The 23,737-nt window shown below is 43.8% G+C and overlaps 1 protein-coding gene across 1 annotated transcript; it reads left to right on the top strand.

Annotated features, from left to right (window-relative positions):
- Positions 1–832: 832 nt before the first annotated feature.
- tmem260 (transmembrane protein 260) lies at positions 833–23,638 on the top strand. The gene is made up of 17 exons (XM_072457580.1): positions 833–941; positions 4,342–4,373; positions 5,729–5,880; positions 15,298–15,475; positions 15,551–15,664; positions 15,817–15,996; positions 16,071–16,111; positions 17,252–17,338; positions 17,658–17,766; positions 17,865–18,037; positions 18,636–18,807; positions 19,538–19,677; positions 20,585–20,761; positions 21,475–21,528; positions 21,791–21,875; positions 21,988–22,737; positions 22,940–23,638. Exons 1-16 carry the CDS (start codon positions 833–835, stop codon positions 22,246–22,248), a joined length of 2,064 nt encoding a protein of 687 aa, XP_072313681.1. The 3' UTR covers positions 22,249–22,737; positions 22,940–23,638.
- Positions 23,639–23,737: the final 99 nt, after the last annotated feature.

Here is a 23,737-nt window from a genome sequence, read left to right as displayed (position 1 = left end):
GAGTGAGTGACTGGCAAGAGAAAGGCAGCCATGTCTCGATCAGTCAGCCTAGGGCAGTTACGGATATTGTGAACGTGTAGGGAGTAAATGTCCAATGATCTACTTTAAAGCCAACGGTGAAAAGTAATAACTCAAAAAAAGGCCGCACTACTGAAAATTGAACTTTCTATTTCACTTAAAGAGAGATTATAGAGTTAAATATAAAATCGTTCTAAAATGCATTCCAAGTTAAGAGTATGTTATTATCATTTAGTTTATTTATTTTTGTATAAAATAAGAATTAATGTTAAATTAAGAGATGTTACGGTTCTTGGTGAGAAATTATGGACTAAATATTTACATGCTGAACAGCTGTAAGGTCTCTTTTCACAGTGTTCTCATATTATCTAGAGACTTCCCTCTATAAGCTCTGTTGGGCTGAAGCTGTCAGTCAGTGCTTGGCATCCTGACAGTGACACACTTGTGTTAGTTCTCTTTGTTAAACTGGGAGCTCCATTGCACGATCCCAGTGCAGCCTCTTCCACAGGGGCTCGTGCTTACGCTGCTGGAGTATCGCGAGCGCAAGTCCTTTGTGAATTGCGCGGCTACGCACGTGGCTATGCTAGGCTGCCTCAGGTTGAAACTTTCCCTTTTCGTCTGAAAACATTTAGGTCTCTGCTCTCCCAGAGAAGCGTTCAAATACAACCAGGAGCTGCTATGTAGAGGCTTCTGAGCGTCCTCCCGAGCCTCTCTTAAAGTGGTCGAAAGTAAAAGGTAGGTTCAGCATTAGCCACTGGTGCGTTAGCTCCTGGAGTTCGTGAGGAAAAACAACATGATTTCTTCTGTTCTAGAAATGTGTTGGTCCGTGAAGAGAAGCTGGATCCTGTCCGGCGCCACGGCCGCGTGTGTGGCCGCTCTGTACGTGCCCTGTGTCCAGAGGACTGTGCCCGGCGGAGACTCAGGTCTGTCCACTGTCTGTCCACAGAGCTAGCAGCTGCTGTGTGTGTATCTGTGTGTGTGTGTGTGTGTGTGTATCCGTGTGTGTGTGTGTGTATCTGTGTGTGTGTGTGTGTGTGTGTGTATCTGTGTGTGTGTGTGTGTGTGTGTATCCGTGTGTGTGTGTGTGTATCTGTGTGTGTGTGTGTGTGTGTGTGTATCTGTGTGTGTGTGTGTGTGTGTGTATATCTGTGTGTGTGTGTGTGTATCTGTGTGTGTGTTTGTGTGTGTGTATCTGTGTGTGTGTGTGTATCTGTGTGTGTGTGTGTGTGTTTGTGTGTGTGTATCTGTGTGTGTGTGTGTTTGTGTGTGTGTATGTGTGTGTGTGTGTGTGTGCGCGCGCGTGTGTGTGTGTGTGCATGGGGTGTGTGTGTGTGTGTGTGTGCATGGGGTGTGTGTGTGTGTGCATGGGGTGTGTGTGTGTGCATGGGGTGTGTGTGTGTGTGTGTGCATGGGGTGTGTGTGTGTGTGTGTGTGCATGGGGTGTGTGTGTGTGTGTGCATGGGGTGTGTGTGTGTGCATGGGGTGTGTGTGTGTGTGTGTGCATGGGGTGTGTGTGTGTGTGTGTGTGTGCATGGGGTGTGTGTGTGTGCATGGGGTGTGTGTGTGCATGGGGTGTGTGTGTGTGTGTGCATGGGGTGTGTGTGTGTGTGTGCATGGGGTGTGTGTGTGTGCATGGGGTGTGTGTGTGTGTGTGTGTGTGCATGGGGTGTGTGTGTGTGTGTGCATGGGGTGTGCGTGTGTGCATGGGGTGTGTGTGTGTGCATGGGGTGTGTGTGTGTGTGTGCATGGGGTGTGTGTGTGTGTGTGTGTGCATGGGGTGTGTGTGTGTGCATGGGGTGTGTGTGTGTGTGTGTGTGTGTACACCCCACATGAGCGGTGCTGTCCGTGGTCCTGCAGCCCCTGTATCAGAGGTACTTCTGTCAACACCTTGTTACATACTTATTTACTACATACTTACCTACTACATACTTACTTACTACATACTTACTTACTACATACTTACCTACTACATACTTACTTACTACATACTTACTTACTACATACTTACTCACAAGAAGTGAAGCTTTAGTTGTAGTTAGGATGTGAATCTAATTATAGGTTAAGTCAATTTCACACAGGCGTAGATGTGTAACAGTTTTACATCTACATCAGTTATACTATTATATACTATTAAACAATCAAAGGTGTCACGTGATGGGGATTTCCAGTCAGATGAATTTAGAGAACATGTTGGTTCTTTTAGTCCAGTAAAAGTTTCCTTTAGCCTGTGTACAGGGCTAACAGCACTGTACAAAGTGAAGCATGTTGTGTATTAGTCTTGCTCCTCCTAATGAGCTTTTCCTCCAATCATACATATATATTATATATAATATATTATGATATTATATATGGTTTAAATAAGTTGAAATTAGAATAGTTTTTTTTTTGTATCATATCAATATAATGAAGCAATAATATTTAAAACTGGTACTATCAAATGTCATTCATGTATTTGTCCCAAATATATGAAATATGTAATATAGCAATGAAAATCTTGTAATAATAAGGTTTTCTTACATTTATCTACAGTATGTAAATTACAGAAAAAGCTACAAATGATTGTTTTTCGATTCACCTGCAGTGTCTTACTGTAACGTACCGTTTCCATTGTTCTTCAATTGAACAAAGTTGTGTAGTTATAAGCCAATGTTTTGGACCAGAGTTCCAAAGTTCAGAGAAATGTAATTTGCGCAGTACCTTCCAACATTCTTGTAATGTAGTTTGTGTTCAGGCCTTCCACAATTACAAACTATGTTTAGAAGTGAGAGCATGAAGCTTGTGCCTGTTAGGTTTGTGCTGCTCTGGCAGTTGAGTGACAAAAGGGAATGCACATTGGCAGTGAAAGCACATGAAAGCTCGGACAGATAGAGAAGCAGTGAGGAGGACGAGTGGCCCTGCTGCTGCGCCTGTCGACTGAGCGCTGCTTTGAAAGCCCGGCCAGCCCCTTCTCCACAGCGTTTAGGGATGGTGCAGGATGCCCGCTCTGATAGTGCCAGCTGAACACCCCTGGATTCTCCAGGTCTCCGTCTCTGTGTCTTAATCTCTTTAGGTGTGCTGTGCCCTGGAGGGGCTGGAGCGCAGCCCTGCGGGGACGCTGTTGTCTAGGAATGTGAGTGTGGAAATGACGGGGATTATGGCAGACTGGTGTGGGTGCCCATGCTCTTCCATCACAAAGAGTCTTGGCACCCGTGCAGCTTCCCCGTCGACTCAATATTTTCTCTTTTTGGTATTAGGGCTGCAGAAATGCCTCTCCATGGCACTGGGATGGCTGTTGGCTTGGTGTTGCTGCTGCTGCTGCTGCTGCTGCTGTGCTTAGTGCTAAGTGTGCCATTACTGAGGGGAAATGAGTGAGACGAGGCCGGATGAGAACGTGTGATGTAAAGTGATGGCAGCTGCTTGATGCAGGTGAAGTGTGAAAGAGCTTAAGCTGCACAGGTGGAGGAGCTCTGGCTTCATGCTCCATTAGACTCCACTCACAAGTGCAGCATCAACAAAGTGCTGCAGTCCTATTTTAAAAAGATACATGACCAGACTGCATATTCCACATGGGACATGTTTGACTTAACGTGCTATAAGATGTTAGCACTTCTTTCTTTGTCCCTGGTCTTAGTGACACCTGTGACCTGGCCCTAATGCAGAAAAGTGGGGCTCTGCTCATTAACCAGTAGAGGGAGCTGTGTTGAATCCAACCATTATCAATGTCATTTAATCTGAACAAAATTTCAATTTTCATGAGTGGGAGAGGCAAACATTGGGTGAGAAATCAGTGTAATTTGAAACGCTTTGGATGTATTCTGGCACAAATGGGTTTGTGCCCAAATCCATTAAAGCTCCACAAATAGCTTTTAGGGCTGTTCTCTTCAGTCTCTGCTGCACCTCACACTGAGCGCATCACAAATGTGCAACCTGCTCTTATTTTAAGAGCTTACGGCTCATTCTGTGAGTGTCAGCAGCCTCCTTTCTGTTTGGGCCCAATGGACTGGAGGAGACAGTGAGACAGTGAGTGTGGGAGCATTCTTCTCACATCAGCATATGTGTGTCTTTGTGTGACAGAGCACTGAAGAGGCAGCCTGCCTAATGTTTAGTGTGGATGTGGCTATGTGCAGAGAAGAGAGGGAGGGAGGCGTCTGGGGAGAGGGAGAGATGAAGAGAATGAGCATGCCGCTTAGGAAATGTCACACTGGGAAGATTTGCAGGTTTTGATCCTGGCAAATTAATGCAAAACCCCAGTGCAAGTATTTGATTTGGGAAAACTTTGGGAGTCTTGTCTCTTAATAATAATGATTGGGTTTACATTAATTTCCTTCCTATTCTGTTCCACAGGAGAGCTGATCACCACGGCTTGTGAGCTGGGGGTAAGTATTAGCTGTATTGTTTAATCAATTCACTCATTAACTCTCATAAGCATTAAGGAAGTTTAATTAAGCATGGGCAGAAGCAGATTAATTTACTTTCAGTCCACAGGTTCCCCCTTTTTTCTATACACTTATTTTACTAAGTTGCAAGGAGAGAATGCTATAATTTGCAACCCGTTTTTCAAATCCAATTAAAATCAATGGTGAGGCGATAGCTTTTGTAGGCTTTGCCTTATGTACGGTATAAGGCTTATTATATCCACCCCTCTTTTTGTGTGTGTAAGCCGCAAAGAATGAAGTAAATCGGGTTACCAGTTATAATAAGTTTTATTATTTAATAAAGTTTATTACGGCGCTGTGATCCTTTTAGGGAGCCTGTGTCTGTGTCACTATGCCAGTAATCCTGTCGTTAGTGCTGCAGTCCGTGTGGCCTGTCTGTCTCCTCTCAGGCCTCCCCAGGGCCTGGAGCCCTCTCTGGACCCAGACCTCCAAAGCTCCCTTCTTCTCCCCTCTTCTCCCCTCTCCTCCCCTCATCTTCCCTCTTCTCCCCTCTCTGTGCTTGCACTCAGCACTGTGCTGCTGTCAGCCTCAGTCTACCTCCACAGTGCAGTCTTAATTTAGTCTGTGTTTACATGTAGTGGTTTTATTTCTTTATATGAACTGCTATGTGACTAGGTTTAGCCCATAATGTCCCAGACACACAATCGTTGTGTGGAGGTGACCAGTACAGTTCAGCTCTCACCTTTGTGCTCAGTGTTATTTGAAGAGCGGCCCCTCTTCCTCCGGTTCATCTTATCAGAGCGGAAAATGAGCCCATGTTTAATGACTGAGCCCTTATCAGCACAAGGAGACTTAGCGGCTAATTGCTGTGATTGCTGAGTTCCCCCAGGCGACTGCCACTGAGCTCTGAGGTGGTTTGGGGCTGGGGCTTCAGAACACCACGTGCACTTCTCTGTGTGGACTCTGGGGAACTTCACTGTCCTTGGGAAGAGGCCAAAGAACAGGCACAAGAACACTTTGATGTTGGAGGAATGTTTCTATTTTTGGACATTAATATGCACAATTTTAGATATAAAAACAACCACATAGAAACATAAAATATACACAATAAAAAAAACGATCAAGGAACAAAAGAGAACACTTTAAAAAATGCAATAATAAGTATTAATATAAATATAAAACAGAGGAGGACTTTCTACTCTTGTGCTTCAGCTGCCATATAACACGTTTCTTTGTAATATTAGTTACTATGGCCTGGAGACACCCCTGCAGTTCTGGCTCTTTGTTCATCTTTTATCATCAGTGTTTTCTTGCACACTTGCACTGTTCTCTATGATTTTGCCCTGTGTGTTTAGGTTGCTCATCCACCAGGATATCCCGTCTTCACGCTCTTAGCCTGGCTGTCAATGCATCTTCTGCCCTCACTGTCTCCAGCCCACAGTGTCAACCTGATGAGCAGCCTGCTGGGGGCTCTGGCCAGTGGGGCCCTCTGCCTCACTGTGTGCAGGTAAGGACCGTCCAATCTTTTCATTCCCCCAAAATTCCACTCAACAGTGCACACATTTTTTTTAGAAATAGTGTTCTATTTCTTCTTTCTGATTATAACTTCCATCCATCCATATTCCGCTTATCCGGGGCTGGGTCGCGGGGGCAGCAGTCTAAGCAGGGACTCTCTGACTTACCTCTCCCCAGACACTTCTTCCAACTCCTCCAGGGGGACATAGTTCCTCCAGCGTGTCCTGGGTCTTCCCTGGGGCCTCTTCCCAGTGGGACTAGCCCAAAACACCTCCCCAGGGAGAAGCCCAAGAGGCATCTGGAACAGATGCCCGAGCCACCTCAGCTGGTCCTCTCGACGTGGAGGAGCAGCAGCTCTATTCCGAGCTCCTCCCGTGTGACTGAGCTCCTCACCCTATCTCTAAGGGAGCGCCCGGCCACCCGGCGGAGGAAACTCATTTCGACCACTTGTATCCGCGATCTTGTCCTTTCGGTCACTACCCAAAGCTCATGACCATAGATGAGGGTAGGAACGTAGATTGACCGGTAAATTGAGAGCTTTGTCTTTCGACGCAGCTCCTTCTTCACCACTGCAGGCGCTGCACCGATCCGCCTGTCAATCGTCAGTCATCCTCCCCTCACTCGTGAACAAGACCCCGAGATACTTGAACTCCTCCACTTGGAGTAAGGACTCCCCACCCACCCGGAGAGGGCAAGGCACCTTTTTCCGGTCGAGAACCATGGCCTCGGATTTGGAGGAGCTGATTCTTATCCCAGCCGCTTCACACTCGGCTACAAACCGTCCCAGTGCATGTTGCAGGTCCGGGTTTGATGGAGCCATCAGGACAACATCGTCTGCAAACAGCAGAGATGAGATCCTGTGATCCCCAAACCGGACACCCTCCGACCCCTGACTGCGCCTAGAAATTCTGTCCATAAAAATTATGAACAGAACCGGTGACAAAGGGCAGCCCTGGCAGAGTAGAAGAATGTAAACCATTATTTCTACTTTAAAGAAAAAAAAAAAGAAAAGCTGTAATTTAAAAGGTGTCCTGTGGTGTGACATGAAAATCACACATTTCCACAAAAACCAGAAGGAGTTTGTCATTGATGCTCCAGAACAATCTGGGGTTCAGGGTTTAAGCATCAGGTCAAAATAAATAATGTAAAATCCTCTTTTTCTGTAAAAACGTTGATCATGGGCCAGTTTGATCCAGTGTCACAGCTGTTTAAGAAAAATATAATTCTGATTGTTAAAAAAAAAAAAAAAATTGATTGGAGAGGGACATAATACATTTTAGGTAATTGTCTTATATTTGAACATGGTGTCATTTAAATTGACTCCTTAGGCTTTTTGTAGAACTGCTTTGTTTTTGAAATGATTTTTGTATTTTGCTTTGAAAGTACCACAGGACAGAAAAAAAAGCTTTACGCGGTCTTTTCTTTTTGTGACTTACTTGAATTTCACTGCTTTCTCTTTCACTCTGATTTATATGACCCACACTCATGCACTTTTTCCAGCTAGTGTCTCAGAACTACGGCTATGTGACTCGTTGTATGCTGATGGTGAATCTTTCGGTCAGCGCTCTAGCAGTGACGTTCCTGATCCTCTGTTTAGTATTCTCAACCAGGAGCCAGGCATCGTCCTCTGTCCCAGTACCCTGCCCTGCCTGTTTACCCATCAGCCACCCGGAGTGAGCGCACGCCTCTCTGTATATCACAATTATCCAGGCTTCCATCCCCCATTTCCCTGCTCCTCGTTCCCCTGTCCCTGGTCCCACCCCCACAGCCCAGCAGGCTCTCAGTCCCGACATGGCATGACTTCTGATGTCTCCTCTCAGACTCCTGTCTCTCCACATTCACCCCTTCACCTCATATGAACATGTGATACTGTCAACCACTCTGGAATTTGTCCTGCTGCTGCTTAAAGGCGGCAATGGACAATTTTTCGGCGATTTGAGAACTCAGGCGAAAGTGCACATGTGCACTCCCCCGTGCGGACTGATACAACACACACGTGCATTTGTTTATTAGCGCGACGGATCGAATCACATCTCTCGTCTCCTGTAGATTTCTGTTCTCTTCTGCGTCAGCTCGAACTGTCTTTCTCCGTCTTCATTTTGCCCCGTACACTGAGGGAACTAAATTATGATAGATCCATGCGCTTAGGCACGCGGAAACGTGGGGAGGAACCGCACGCGGCTGTAGGTGAGCGATAGGTGCGTTTTATGATTGATACGTGGCAGGACTAATCGTCAGTCCACGCCACGAGGAAATAAGACTTAGATTTGTGCCAAAAAATTGTCCATTCAACCTTTAAGTTTTCCTCCTTTGTATATGTGTATGTGTGTATGTGTATGTATATATGTGTGTGTTTGTGTATGGGTGTTGGGTGGCTACTCTCCTTTTTGGGCAACGTTTCTCTTTTTCTGTTGCTTTTTTGCACTGGAGCTATGTGTGTTTTACTATTGTCACCATACTAACATTTCAAGCTTTATTTTGATACCACAATGATAATACAAAATATATTTTTTAGACAATAGACAGTCCTTTTAAGCACAAAATAATAGTACTTAGATTATGTTACCACGTGTAGACTAATGGAAGCAAGGCTGCTAATCTGCACCATCGACCCCCCTGACCACCAACACTCACTCACTCACTCAGTCACAAACCACATTTGAACATAGGCATGGTGGGTGAAGTGTCTTGCCTAAGGACACATCAACAGTAATGCCCTAGAGCCACTGCTGCTCCACTGTGCCACCTGGTTTTCCAGGAGTTTTAATACAATTTAAACAATATGTATGTACTGTATTAGTTTATCTGAAATAGAAAACACACTCAATACATATACACACCAAAACAAATGATTTTTGTTGATTTTATTTTCAGATGGAAGGATAATTTGCTGTTAATATAAGGACTGGAAGGCAGAAATGTAAAACCTTGAAATTCATCTGGAATACTCCCAACATGGCAAGCCTTTGATGTATCAATTTAAGTTTAATGTGTTCTGTGTTTAATGTGAGGGAATATAAGTTGATAGGCTTGGAAGCTACTTCTCTCTCATGAGTTTAAATGTAGCACTTAGCTTCCCTTTGATTTGTCAATTACAGTTTCTTGGCTTGATCATGTCGTTTGATGGCCAAATTACATGTCTTGTTATGTTTTCACACCATGGTGTGACAAGCCTTTGAGGATGCTGGACGTTGTGATAACTGCTATCGATTGCACTTGGAGGTTCCCAGAAAAATGCATTTGGCATTTAGAATGCTAAAGGCCTCTGCCACGGCTCTTGAGAGGAATGCTGTCTTTATTATGGCAAGATAATCCTGACAGCTTGGCGTTCTGTAACCCTCGTTTCTCAGTTTATCTGCTAAAGCTGCTCACAATCTCTGCTACCTGTGAGGAATCTCTTTCCATTCTCGAGATTATCCTGAGACAGCACAAACCCATACGTTAGCATATTGACAGACGCTAGAGCAAAACAATCCAAAATGCTGATCATCAGCACTCTGTCTGATCACATGATTACATAACAGCAGTGTTACCTGTAAAAGGCACACCTGCCAATTTCTGTCCCCTTTTGCACCGCTGATTCACTTTGGAGTGTAGCATGGGCATGGTGCCATCACAGCCCTGTGTTCCTTATACTGTATGTCCTGCACCATATGCTCCTAAGTCACTGTCCATGTTTCCTTCACCGCTAAGGCCAAGCTGCACTGTGTTCTTGGGTATCTTGTTGAGACACCAGAGGGATTCTTTTCATGTCCAGCTTTTACTTTCACTGACCTGCCAATTCTGAGGTGTTTCTTTGCACAGCCATGGACAAAAGGGCCACTGCAAGATGTCATCCCATCTTTTTGAAGATTATCTTGTCCTTTTTGACCTTCTATGTGCTCTGGGAAGAACCCAGGTGCTGAGTTGCTCCCTTATTGATTGGGTGAGGAGCTTGGTGGTCACACGTGAGGAGCTCCGGTCAGACTCACTGCTCTGGCATATCTCCTCCTTGGACAGGCTAGAGGAGCTGTTTCTCGGCTGACCTTGGGGTCGCCCTGGAGGAGCTGGAGGAAGTGTCTGGGATGAGGGAAGTCTGGTTCCACCTACTCAGACCGATGCACCTGTAGGACCCTGACTAATGCCTGTTTTCTGGTTGTGGTACTGGTTCTGGACTGGTGTCTGTTATAGAACAGGTTCTGCAGTTTTCCACTCAAAACCTGGTTCTTAACAGCTGTGCCAGAAAAGAGAACCGGTCAGTTTGAAAAGGGGTATAAGATCATTTGAAGTGATCACTTGCGGTATAATCCCTGGACAATCTGTGTGTCTCCGGGCAGAACCTTGTAGCCTGGCGAGCCAGCCCCTCCTACTTTCTGTCCGAACGATGGAAATTCTGGGATCAGGCGCAAAGCAAATCATTTCCCAAACAAGTTTTTTGTGATCTAATTACAACTGCTAATTGGTAGCACATGTCTTATGGCGGAATACATTTCTTCTCCTATATCCTTATATCATTTGGAACGAAATCTATACATTTTCTTGCATCCGTTTATCAGCATGAAGCAGGACTACTTTACACAGTTGCTTTGCAAAAGTCCACGCTGTTTTTCAATCTTCTATGTTATTTTCTTCTCCTTTTCATTTTCTTCCTTTTTACTCATAAGCCAACAGCCATTTCTTTGATTGTTCTGTCAGGTCAGTCATGCCCATCATAACGGCAGTAGAGAAGATCCGGTTCCAGACAATACCTCTTTGTGAAGTATTTCTCTTCATAAGTGTTATTTTTGATTACTACACATACCTGTAATATTAGACATACATAGTATCATGTCTGAATGACTGTGACTTTAAATCTAGAATCAGAATGTTTGTTTCATTCTAAATGTTGACAGAGGAAATGGTGTCGTCTGAAACGTTCTTTCCCCACATGTAGCACACTTACATTTTTTTTAAACCTTCGCTGTATTTGGATAAAATCATCATTACAAGTGGCAGGGACAGTGCACTCATTTTGTATATAATTGCACATGTCAATTTGAGTTTTGTCTGCTTAAATAGAGCCCAATCTCCGGACCTTTTGTTCCATTCTTTCAGTATCGCATTTGTTATATTGTAGTCCAACAGACCCCCATCGTCAGCATGACCAATGGTTCCCCCAGGACTCATCCTCTAATACAGTTAAACAGATGTCTAATGAAGATGTTATTTCCTCATTACGGGCTACGGGACGGGGCGAGAGCGGCAGAGGAGGAGGCAGAAGGGCTAGATAGGCAGCAGAATATAGTCACACTTTAATATTCCGTTTGCCCGTGGGCCTGAGATTGTGTCTGCCTCGGACGTCAATATCCCAGCGCTCCGCAACCACAGGCAGCCTTAATAAGGCAGCGGGCACCAAGGCGGATCAGGCCCCGCAATTACAATTCAGACAGAATTAGTTAATGGAATCTATACAGCTACATTTATGTATCACTGGTGTGTGCCTAATGACTTTGTTGGAGGAGGCAGCAGCAAAATGGTATACAGTGAATTGCATAAACGTCGCATTTTTGCAAATTGTTTTTTCCCCTCTCCCTCTTCCTATAATTTTTGTGTGTCAGGAGGAGATTAAGATGGCATTCCGGGAGAAATTGTCATGTCAGTGGCTGCATTGTTTGAGCTGAATTGTGGTGATTAATTTTACAGGCACTGAGGCGTTCTGCTGGAGGAGGGTTTGAGTGAGGCAGAGCTGGGCCACATTTCCCCAGTGCTCGCTGTAGCAGGGCAGCAGCTCCACATGAAGTCTCTCACCTTTTAGAGAGACAAGATATTATACCTTTTCATTATATTAGAGGTGGGCAAAATATTTAGAAATGTAGATAATATAGTACATGTTGTTTTGAGATATGTAAGATTTGAATATCGAGTATCTCGTTTAGAGCAAACGATGCAAAAAGAGCTGCTTAAAAATAAAAATGAAAACGTTATGTTGTAAACTTTAAAATAAGGGTAAAGGGGATATATCTGCTTTTTGTTGTTGTTAATTAAACCCCAACTAAATGTATGAAGAAAAGTTTCAACACAAGACAGAGAGAGAGCATTGTCTGAATATTGTTATCGGGATACAAAAAAGAAAAATCATTGCTACTATGTATTTTATTATTATTTAAATTGTATATGATTTTCTATGCGTTTGGGGGGAAAGCAAACCACAGTAAATTTAAGAAGCCAGTTTTGAACTCACAAAATCCCTACCACTACTTATTACTTGTTTTGAAATACCTGATGGCAATTTATTATTATTTATTATTAGCTATTATCATTGCAAGTAAGTATTGTTTAATTATTTTTTTTTATTGTATAACTATATAACTTATGTTATATATGGTATATTTTACTTACATAGCCAAAGGTATGTGCTTAAATGATTCTAAATAATGATGTTTCTTCAGTCTAGTTTTAAAAGAAGAACAATGTCTGCTTGGACCAACTCAAAGCTCAGATACAAAGCTTTCATTTCTGTATCAAAAGCTTGGCGTCTGAAATCCAAACACCATATGATACACTTAGCAGTTCCATATAATAGCTGCTAAGTACCCTGCTGTTGTCCTGGCCAGAGGAGAGCCGCGGGGTGTTATCACGGGCCAGCTGGAAACCTCCGCCTCCGAGCAGGCCACCTCCTCCACGGGGCTCTTTACCCTCTTAAGGAATGTGTGATTCCTTTCCAGCGCTGCCTCCCCAAACCTCGCCTGGGTTGGACTACAGAGACGCGCTCATCTGCAGTGGCACGGCTCTGCTATTGTCTGCTCCCCGGGGTGGTGTGTGACAGTCACTCTTTTGGCGCGCTCCATTGTCAAGCCTCATTCAAAACACTTGCTTTTTGTGTGCTGTTATTTAGGACAGGCGCCTGGTGTTGGCACGGCTCTGCGGCGGGTCAATGAGACAAGACCCATTTGGACTTTTGCAAACAATATATAAGTTCTTTTATTCCGTTTTTGAAAATACTGGTTAGTAGCTTGAAAATTCACACAGTCTCGCGATTATTCTTTCATTTAATTGATTAGTGAACACGAAAGCTATATGATTTTGACGATATTTCACCCAGATGAAGCTAAGATGAGGATGTGGAGATGGAGGCAGGTTTTTAGTCACAAACACTATATTCACATGTTTCCTCTGTTATTTAACTTCCTGCTCTGTCTGGAATCATAAAACCTCTTCATTCATCACATGGCATGTTTTAGAGTCTGTGTATATGACCATTATTTGATTACTAATTTAGTTGACGATTAAACAATTACGGTACAGTAGTTGTGATTAATCAATTACTTTTTGTCAGCCATATTTACGACCCCTTACACTAGGTGGAAATGACTTTATTGGGTATTCGAAGCTAAATTGTATAATATTTGCCACGTTTTGGTGGTGACAGGCAGTGTGATTGAATGCTATAGTTGCGAGGGTTGTTATTCTCTTCAGGCCATTGTCACTGAGCCACAACATTTTAACACAGCACCATCCAGCACCACATTGAGTTGTGATAACAAGGAACATGGCCACATTGGTGAGGCGATGTCGTGCTTTATCTGTGTGCCCTGGGAGCAGGCAGCCTGGAGAATGAGCTGTGGAGCGGCTGAGAGGCAGCCAGGGGCCCAGGTGGTCCCTGACAGACAGACAGGTCATTTACAGCGGCACTGTACACACATCAATTGGCTCTCCCGCACTGACACACTCTAAAAGAGAGATTTGTCAGTCACTCAGGGGGAATAAAGGAGTGCATGGAAAAGAATATGTGCTGCCTGCGTATGTACGTAAGTGCGCGTGTGTGCTGGAGTGGGCTGGATATCAGATGCCAGAACACACAGGGTAATACCCCATTCCCAGACCCCCATCACTCTTCTGCACCCAGTGTGACCTCAAATCGCCCCCCTGCTGGAATTATAAGATATGGGTTAATTGTCATGCGGTGAGGCAAAATTATGGGTGCGGGGGTCTGTACACCTCAACAAAAGTCCACTCTCCCTTTCTTCATCCTCCCCTCAACTTAATACTAATTCCTGAAGCGGTGTGGCGAGAGAGACGTCGCTATCTCTTATTAAAAGCTACTCCTAGACGCCCCATCAACACAGCTGACTAACCCCCTCCCCAGCCCGCAGAGGGAGAGCGAGCGAGAGAGAGAGCGATAGACACGACCCAAGAAAAGAGGGGAAGTAGTCAGTGCACAGGACTTTTCTCTCTGCCTTTCTTGCGCTCCCTTTTTTCTGATTTACTGTGCTCCCCTCAGAAAGCTCCATTGTTCCCCTCGCCTAAGTCTCATCAGGCCTTTTGTGGCTGACTATCACAGCGGCAGGCAGAGAGCTGGAAATGTATAAATGGTATCATGCCTTGTGATTAATGGCGGTGCTTATGAGTCAGGTCTGATAACGGGCTGCTCTCTACTCAATTTCAGATACCGTTAATGGAATCTGTCTTGTGCGATTGTAATGTGAGAGCGCCTAATTTGCTATGGAGCTTGAAGCTGTCACCGGCGAGGGATTGTGGGGTCATAAGGGACCTGGCAGCCGTTTGGCCTGCAGCTTGTATCTGCGGTGCTGAATAGAGCAGCTCTCTGCCTGTCAGTTAGCTGATAGGCTGATGAGGACTCTAAGCCACTCCACACAATGGCGGAAAGGGCCATACTGCCTGACTTCCCTAATTGTCGAGGCTGCAGCTCATATTTCCGAGCCAGCATGCCGGGGCTGCTTTTTATTCTATTTTTCCTCTCACTCGTCCTGAACTTTTCTCTCTTCCCTTTCTGTGAATTTCATCTTTCATCCCGCACACTGTCTCACACCCTACAAACTCGCACCCGTTTAACGCACACTTTTGTCCCCCCCCCATTAATTTGTGGCATCTTGCTCCCCACTCTCTCGCTTATTGGGGTAAGTGGTGGGTCTTAGCGTATGACAGATTATCCCAAGTTTGCTTCAATTACTGCAAAAGAGATGGAGACAGAACAGGAGAGGATGAAGGCCATACTTTTGCACTCACAGTATATTTAAGAAGTAGAGGATAAAGTGCTATCTCCCACACAGCGGTTTCTTTTTCCAGCCTGGCCCAGATCAACCGGCTGCTCAGGAAAGAGTTCCAGTGATAGCGGAACATTTCAGTTCACAATATTTTTCAAGGTCTCGTCCAAGAAGCAAACTTGGGCCGAGGAAAGATTAGAACGGCCCTCCAAATTAGTCTGGAGAAGTGGCTGCTTTTATGGCTGGAAAATTTAAATTATGTGTGAAACGGCTGTGAAGCTTTTTGTGTCGCCGCACTGTAAGTTGGGACAAATAGAAAAGATAAAATGATCTATTATAGTTCAAATAAAATGTAATTGCTTTTCAGTTTGCCAAAAAGTCAAATATAGTTGAGCTAATGTTGTTGAAATAAACTTCAAAACTAATTCCTGAAACTTTTTGGACAGGTTAGAAGGCCCGGTTCCTGGAGCAGTGTTGGCTGGAGGGATGTTCGCTGTGTCCAGACTGAGCTGGCAGTGGTCTGTGGTGGCAGAGGTTTTCAGCCTCAACAACCTTTGTGTTGGTTTGCTCTTCTTCTTGTCTGCCACTTTTCATTGTGCGGACAATGGCACCCAAAGAAGCAAAGTAAGCTACAACATCGTCTATCGGTGCTTATTTGAATTGTTTTCTTACTGATGACTGTTAAAACTGCATTTTTAGATTGCACATTTGGGGGCTTTCTGCTGTGGTTTGGGGCTCTGTAACCAGCACACCTTGATTCTCTACATAGTCATAATAATCCCGTGGGTGCTGTATCGTCTATACTCGGAAAAGGTAACATACTGTCATTGATTTTTAGAATGGAATTTATGAGACCTAATTATACCTGACCCTCCCAGTACAGGCCAGTCATAAATCCCTTTAAATTGCTGATGTTGATATGATGCTACTTGTACTGCTGTATAAAAAGTGTTCCTTGTTTCCAGGAGTTGTCACTGCGCAGCCTTGTGTCTCTGGCAGTGTGTTTTGGAGCTGGTTTTCTGCCGTACATCTACATACCAGTGTCGTCCTACCGTAACACTGCTCGCTGGAGCTGGGGAGACCAGACCTCTCTGTCCGGGCTCCTGACACACCTGCTCAGGGCCGAGTATGGCACCTTCAGTTTGGTATGGCTTTTGGGTTTGCTCTGTATTGGCACCATTTGTTTTTAATTGTTTTACATGTTCTATTTTGGTTTTAGGCAAAGACGTCAGGCTCTGTGAATATGACCATGATGCTGCAGTAAGTGCATTTTAAGAATAAATTACATCGTACCTTCATCAAACCATTCATTTTCTGTTTAATTTTCTGTTCTATTCTATAACTACATGTTTTTGTAGGATCACTCCTCCACACTTCTTAAATAGGGGTTAGTAAAGTCGTCAATGTACTTAAGTATTGCAGTCCAATATTTATTTTGTATCTGAATACTTACTGAATACTGCAGTTCTTTGACAGTGGGTTAGGAGATGTAAGAATATATGATAAAAAGAGACAGTCACTGGTGTTAAACACAGCTTTAGACTCACACTGGACTGGACCACAGACATGTGTGCACCATCTCCCCACAGCAGCTTTTGTTCTTCCCATTTCTACCTCTCTCATGAAAGCAGAAGTGAACCTGCTTAGAGGGCCAAATCGCTGTGTTCTGTTTCTCCAGCAGTTTGAAATGATCACTCAGCTCTGGTGTTTAAGCGTGACAAGCTGTGATGACAGACACTGCAATAGAGCTTGAGAAATTGTATTTTTTTCTCTCCTCAAACTCCCCCACCTCCACCCGAATCCCTCCCTGCTCTCTTCCACCAGCGCTGCCACCAAGTATCATCCTTCAGCTGATACATGTACGTCTTAAGGCCCCCCACTATCTTCCCCCCTCTGCCAGGCACCCACCCTTCCCCGGCACCCCTGCTGCTTGATGGACAAGCACACCTTCAAGATGGGGGAAAGAGGCGAACATGACAAGCTTGTCACAGTGAAGACGTAAACCCTGTGGAGAAGCTGGCACCCTCTCTCACAAACACACATGTGGAAGCACTCTCCCATAGTCAACAGTGATACACATAGTGTACATTGGGAGATATAGAGACTCAATAATCTGTCAAATAGAGATGGGTATTAAGGAAGAGGCAGGAAAAGTGTGTGCTCTGAGCAAGCGCTCTGTGACTGACAGCAGCTGTGAGGAGCGGACAGGGCAGCGGGTGGTGGATGACACAGTCATTTGTATCTGTCAATCCCATTGAAAGAAGACACGCACGTCCACTGAGTTTGTTTTGATAGAGGAGCAGCCAGTTCATAATTGGTGTCCATGAGTGCTGCAGCACTGAAAGTAGTTATGGTGACTTTGGTGTACTATGATTATTATTTTTTCTTTCTGTGTTTCAGAGCCCAGCTGCACCACTGCGTAGCAGATCTTTCACTTCCTGTGCTTGTACTGGCAGGAAATGGGCTGCTTCTCTCCATAAAGGATAAGTAAGAAAGGAAATATGAAATTAAACAATAATTAGAATACTCTTCTCTGTTTATAATTAGAATTGCTGCTGTACTGTAACTACTTATGAATCACAGTTCTTAAAACTTAAAACGTGACTCAGTCAGCTTTAGAATATCAATCATGCATTTCTTAACTGGATTACTTACTCATTTTCCTCTTGACTTGTGATGTCAAATTAAACTTAGTTTTTAGTATAATTCAATGTACTAAACATTTTACTCTGAAAATATCTGTCTTGACAAAATACATTACAAAATCAAGGGGAGATTATTTTGAGTGCACATTTTTGCTTTTCAGAAAATGTGGCACCATTTCCCTGCTTGTGACTGCCATGCTGTTGGTTTACTCATTGTTTTTTGCATGGAGAGCAAACTTGGACATAGGCAGACCCCTGCTGCTCGGAGTGGTGAGACAGTTTCATAATTGATTGTATTAAAGATGGACATGCATTCAGTCTTCCTACCAAGGCAAAGCAACTCTTTTTGTGTGTCCTCCCTCCTGCAGGTTGAGCGTTTTTGGCTACAAAGCGACGCTGCATTGTGTGTGCTGGCAGGCCTTGGCCTAAATCGGACCTGCAGTATTTTGGAAAGGAAACTGGGCAGTGGGGCTTTATGGAAGATCACAGGCTGGCTCCTTACCATCACTCTTTTGGTGCATACTGTGCACACCAATCACAAGTGAGCTTTACACGACACCGCTTTTCTACTTTTGTTCTGCAGATTTCAAATTAGCCAGGTTCTGAGGTAAAAAAAAAATAGTGTAAAAATTTGGTGTAAAAAGGCTAAACCCTCATGCAAGTTTCCTGAGTCAACCTGATTTGCTTTACTTTTGAACTTCATACTGCAGGTCTGAACTCTGCGTGTCAGGTTTTCTGCGCTCACACCATGGTAGAGGCTAAGGAGAGGCACGGTTAGCACATAGATTCCACCGCGAGAGCTCAGTCTCAGATGTTGGCTGTCCGAAAAGGCAGATTACTCCAGCGTAGTGCCGGGAAGTGCCAGACAGCCATCAGGAAGCAGCTTTGATCAAAGGGAGTGCATGGCCTATGCTGTCTCACCCATCACACCTGTCTGCCTGTGATTAGATAGGCAGCCAGTGCAGTGCAGCAGAGCGGGAGGGGCGGGCGCACTGACAACTTACCTTCCCAACACCTTGATGCATACCTGAAAACTCAAAATCTTTTATACCAATAACCTTCCTTTCTAAGCAGTAAGAAGGCTTCCAACTATTCTAAAAGTTGAACTAAAGACTGCTTTTATGTCATGCGTCTTGTAGGGAATGCAATCTCAGTACCAACAGTGTGGTGGAAAGGTTTGGCCTGGAGTTACTTGCCTCCTTCCCCAAAAACTCCATCATCTTGACCAGAGGAGATCTTCCTGGGAACTCTCTTCGTTACCTGCACTACTGCAAAGATGTGCGGCCAGATGTGCGACTAGTGGATCAGGAGGTGAGCTCGCAGTATGATAAGTGCCGTATGTAGATGTGATACGGACGCGTAGCTCCCCTTCAGTTTAAGGTTAGGGTTTGTAAATGTAGGGCATTAAAATAACTTAAGTTAATTGTAAATGCATTACAGAAAGATAATAAAACACACAGACCACAACTTTAGGTGGGAGGTATATTTAAAAATGGATAACGTCACAGTTGTTGTTTTGGTAATATGCAAAATTAGAATCTAATAAGAACTATTAAAAAGACTGTAAATTAAGCAATTTAGGAATAAATTTAGGACACATTACCATATAATCTATAAAATACAAAGACAATTTTGATATTTCTGCACTTTTTTTGGGTAATTTTACTGTCCTGAAAACTTCAACACAAAAAAAATGACATTTACAGGCACATTTGAACACATTTCTGATGAATCGCATTAACATCAGATGAATATCATCATCGAGGTAATCCCCCAAAAATATGGAGATGTTAATTTTTGCCACTATTGCCCACCCCTACCCACAGTCGGTAATTACTTTTAAATGCAATAAATTGAGGCCAAAGCAGCGTTTCAATACAAAACTACATGAAATGTGAAAATCTCAAAAAGTGAGGCCCTTTTTATAGGAATAGTTAAGAACAAGATTAATTTTGAATTTTGAATTTATTGAAGATAGAAGCCTACTGTGCCTATGATTTAAACTGTATTTGGTTATGCTGTATCTCATTTTTGTCTGTAGATGATGACATACAACTGGTACATTGACAAACTAGGACATCACCTTCACGGAGTGCATTTTCCCGGCCGCTTCTGGGACACCGTTCATTCCGAAGAAAATGACGCTTTCAGCTTAAAGAACTTTCTGTCACATAACCCACAGTAAGTCAGCACAAATGTATGGTATGAATGTATGTAGCTTAAAGATAGTAGAAAAACCTCTATTCACCTAAATATTGTGATACGGAAATATTTTTGATGACATCACATGTTAATGAGGCTGCATTGTTGTATTGAAGTATTTCAGTTGATATGTCAATGTCAATTATTTCAGGACAGGACAGGGCAGCGCTGTACAAATTATTGTATTTATGTAATTATTATTTATTGTATTATTGACAGGTGACTTATTCCTTTTGTCCGCCCAGTGTTACCAAAATATCAATACTTTCAGTGTGAGTCATTCTGTGTCAATACCAGTCTTGTGTTCTGCTGCCTTTGTGTTTTCTCTAATAACTCATCAAAACAGAATGAATTAAATCACTGTTTTCATTTTGTGTACGACTCCAAAATCATAGAAAAAAAATTGCAATAAATTGTCCTTGCTATTGGGATGTATACATACTAAACGGTCAGATTAGAGACAATGCACAGCCCTTTTAGCACTAATGGGTGGTTATCATTGTTCCCATTGAACAAGTGGGTGACTTAATAAGGCAGATTTCTGTGAACCTGTGAGTGAAGGAAGAAGATAAGCTCCAAAGACCGTTACAGCCATAACAGTAGTTTGATGAACCAGAGAGGTTAACTAATCTACTATATTTAGTTAAAAGGCCTCTGATGGGCTCATTTCAGTTCTCTGCACTATATCCATCACCCTAAGGAGGAAAAGGGACTGTAAATACCAAGCCCACCAGGGGGCAGTGTTTGCCAGGCCAACATGCCTAACACCGTGCGGGGCAACACTGGCCTGGGGGCTCTGAGTTTGAGTGAACAGCACAGACCATCATGCTCACTAAAAGGTGGTAGTAACTTTTAAAAACATATGGTTAAAATGTTCTTTTTGCAGAAGAGACGTTGTTGCCTGTATTGGCTTGCCTAATGAAGACCAGAGCTGGGTGCGAAGCTTTTCTCAGTGGCCCTTTGGTGTATGTGACTACTTAGTGCCTGTTCAGAAGAAATTTCATCCTGAAGATTGGGCTCAGCGGACCCGCCACATCTATAACTGGAGTGAGCCACACAGCAGGTGCGCTCATTTCTGTGCCTTACTAACTGTAGGTTTGAACACTACCTATAATCATTTATATTGACTATTTTTAGCACTTGTTTTATTTCTACTAGACTACATTAATATAGACTATAAAACAAAGATTAATCAGTGTCGTCCCCTCGACCAGCTCCTTGTTGTAAATTAATTGTTCACAGTCGACCAATCTGGATAAATAAAGTTGAACTAAATAAAGAAGTATCTCCATTTTCCCAGTGAGAATGTCTTTGTCTGTGGACAGACACAGCAAAACATTAGGCCTTTGTCCATATGAAATGAGACTTTAGATGGAAAAGAATGAGTTTCATATTGCATTTTGTCAATAGCTGTGTCAAAAGTGGAATTAGTCAAAGCTCTGTATTCACTGGCTCTTGCCCGAAGCCCTTCATTCACTCAGATATCCACGGCTGAATACTGTGACATTATTCTGCACACATTCATGACAACCATATCCACCAAGACCAACAAGCCAAATATTAGCTCCTCAACCCTTTTAAAATGATTATTTGAAGAAGAGGTCAGATGTTTGCACTCATACTGTTGAACATTTAAATAAACTTAATTTATAATTTACATTTCCCCCCCAATCTAGCATATTTTCTTGTATTATAGTGGAACAGCAAAGAGAAAAATTTATTTGTAACACATCCTCACTAGTCTTTACGTTGATTAGCCTTGTTGTGCCTCCGCAGTTTCAGTCTTTCGTCTTGGGAGCGTGTTGCCAATGAGGAGATGTGGCAGGCCAGGTACAGTCAGCTCTTTTTGCTTTTGTGCAGCCGTTGTGTCCTGTAGCTGCATGGAGAACATGAAAGCTGAGTCACGATGCATACCAGTGTGCCTGAACATCTCCATAAACCAGTCTTGTGTGCCAGAGCATCTACATGTACATTGAATTTGGTGCTGCATCTACATAAATCACTCCATTGGGGTAGTGCGTCTGTGAACAGTGTGGATCTGCATGGCTCATCCATCCAGCACTTAGCCCTGAGCCCTGTGTGCTTTGTTTAGGATGAAGACGGCTTTCTTTCTGTTTGACCTGGCAGAGAGGATGATGGGAGAGGCAAAAGCTCGCCTCTTTGAGCTCTCTTACACTGTGAGTGTAACCAAACGCACATTCATATCTGAACCCTGCAAAAAATGTCATGCCAAGAAAAGTGCCATTTGTTATTTCTGCTGAGATCAAACTGCCTGTTGTGTGTTTGCAGCTGTACAAGGACAATGTGGAGACTTACTCACAGTACCCTTCAAACTGGGACAAAAACTTGGCCCTGGCCTGTGAGAGGCTGCTTCGGTTGGGTCATCAGGGCCACAGTGCCGACAGCCTCTTGACCTGCAGTGTGCAACATTTCCGTCTTTACTTAAAGAAGGAGCCCAATGATCCACAAGCTTCTGCCATACGCTCTGCCATCACCCACCTGAGCAAGGAAAAGGACCGACTCCACCAGAGCCCAAGGAATAATACATGAGCGGCTCTGAAGACCTGTCTGGACTTAGCAGTGAAGCCTAAAGACATGAATATGAATATGGGTCTTTTCTCAGGAAGACATTTTTCCAGTGTTTTTTGATGTCATGCTTACTACTGTTGAACAAGAGGAAGTTTTGTACTGTCGGAATAATGTTTACTGTTAACTGTTTACTACATAAAAGTTTTCTTATTCATTTAAGGATGACTTACCTGACCTTCATCAGACTGTTTCCCTCAAACTTACATCACTCTTCACAGTTTTGATTTCCCCTGAATATTCTCTACCACTGTTTTGCATTTTCCTCTCCTAGTATGTCCAGGCTGAGGAAGTTCCTGATGCAGCTTGCCACAACAACTGCGTGTTTCAAGCTTTGAATATTGAATCAGAAACTTTCTGCAGAACGCTAAAAGTGTTGCTAAAATGTTAGAACATTGAGCTGAGGCAAGATGAAGGCATAGACATGCTGGCATCTGTACGCCCACTTCACCTGTGAGTTCAATTACTAGAAATGTTGAAATGTTATTTTAATGCCAACTGAAAACTATTCAGTTTGTAGTTTTTGTGTTTCATTAATGGTTGCTCTTATTGTTTGCAGTTTTATTCACCCATTTTTTCACCATTTTAGTGTCATTCAGTGCACATCCTGCCTCTTCCTAACCTCTCTGTTCCTCTCCTCTTTGCTGTCTCTTAGCCCATCCTAAATCAGCAAGCTGCCGAGGATTGTGGGAACCCATGGAATCGCCGTGACCAGGGGAGCAGGCAGGGAGCCACAGCGAAGCTGGAATGTGGGGCGTCTGAGAAGATAAGAGCTGAGAACCCAGCCAGAGAGAGGCAAGCGATGGAGAGGAGCTGGAGGTGTGGGGTGGGGGAACAGGAAGCGCACAAGTCCATGAATGGGGAATCAGAAACAACACCATAAACAGCCACAGAGCTAGAGGAGAGTGAGATACAGAGTGGGGCACACTCTGGAGATGGGAAGCCAGCCTTATTCTTCTTTGCATTTCATTTACATCCCTGGCCGTATCGACCAATCGGATTGGGAGCAAAGCCCATGGCTTAGGAGGGGAATAAAAAGACAAAATGCCTTTGCTGCTCTCATCCCTTCCTGATAATACCCCTTCTGTTTTTCTTTTCTCTTTCTCTCCTGTCTATAAGTAGATACTGTCCGAAATGCCAGCCGAAAACGACACCTCCGCTTGCTGTGTATCTCCGATAGTCCAAGTGGGAGCAAGGGCTGAAAAGACAGCTTTAGCAACTGGGCCTATCTCCTCCACCCTCCCTGGCTGGATGGAGGCTTGGAGACGAGAGAGGGTGGAGCTCTGTGATGTGTTGCTTAATACAGTGTCACAGACTCTGTACTGAGCTAGCCACAGTCTTATGCTCTATAAAAGTTTGTTTCATAAGATCACAAAACCTATGTTTTTGCTTCTGATGGAATGCAATTCCTTCTTCCACCAGGCTTACGGTTAGTGAAAGTTCCCTGTGTGGT

This window comes from Eucyclogobius newberryi, unplaced genomic scaffold (genome assembly GCF_026437365.1).
Source record: "Eucyclogobius newberryi isolate DKJ021-1_F unplaced genomic scaffold, fEucNew1.0.hap1 SCAF_21, whole genome shotgun sequence".
In the NCBI taxonomy this organism is placed as follows: Eukaryota; Metazoa; Chordata; class Actinopteri; order Gobiiformes; family Gobiidae; genus Eucyclogobius; species Eucyclogobius newberryi.
Note: the sequence above shows the minus strand (reverse complement) of the source record. Positions and strands in the feature narration are given on the sequence as shown.

What these genes read in the sequence shown, in the direction of transcription:
- tmem260 (XM_072457580.1), top strand. Translation starts at nt 833, where the DNA reads ATGTGTTGGTCCGTGAAGAGAAGCTGGATCCTGTCCGGCGCCACGGCC. An exon ending in CTCTGCCTCACTGTGTGCAG is followed by an intron (nt 5,881 to 15,297) that starts GTAAGGACCGTC and finishes CTTTTTGGACAG; the next exon opens with GTTAGAAGGCCCGGTTCCTG. An exon ending in AGTATGGCACCTTCAGTTTG is followed by an intron (nt 15,997 to 16,070) that starts GTATGGCTTTTG and finishes TTTTGGTTTTAG; the next exon opens with GCAAAGACGTCAGGCTCTGT.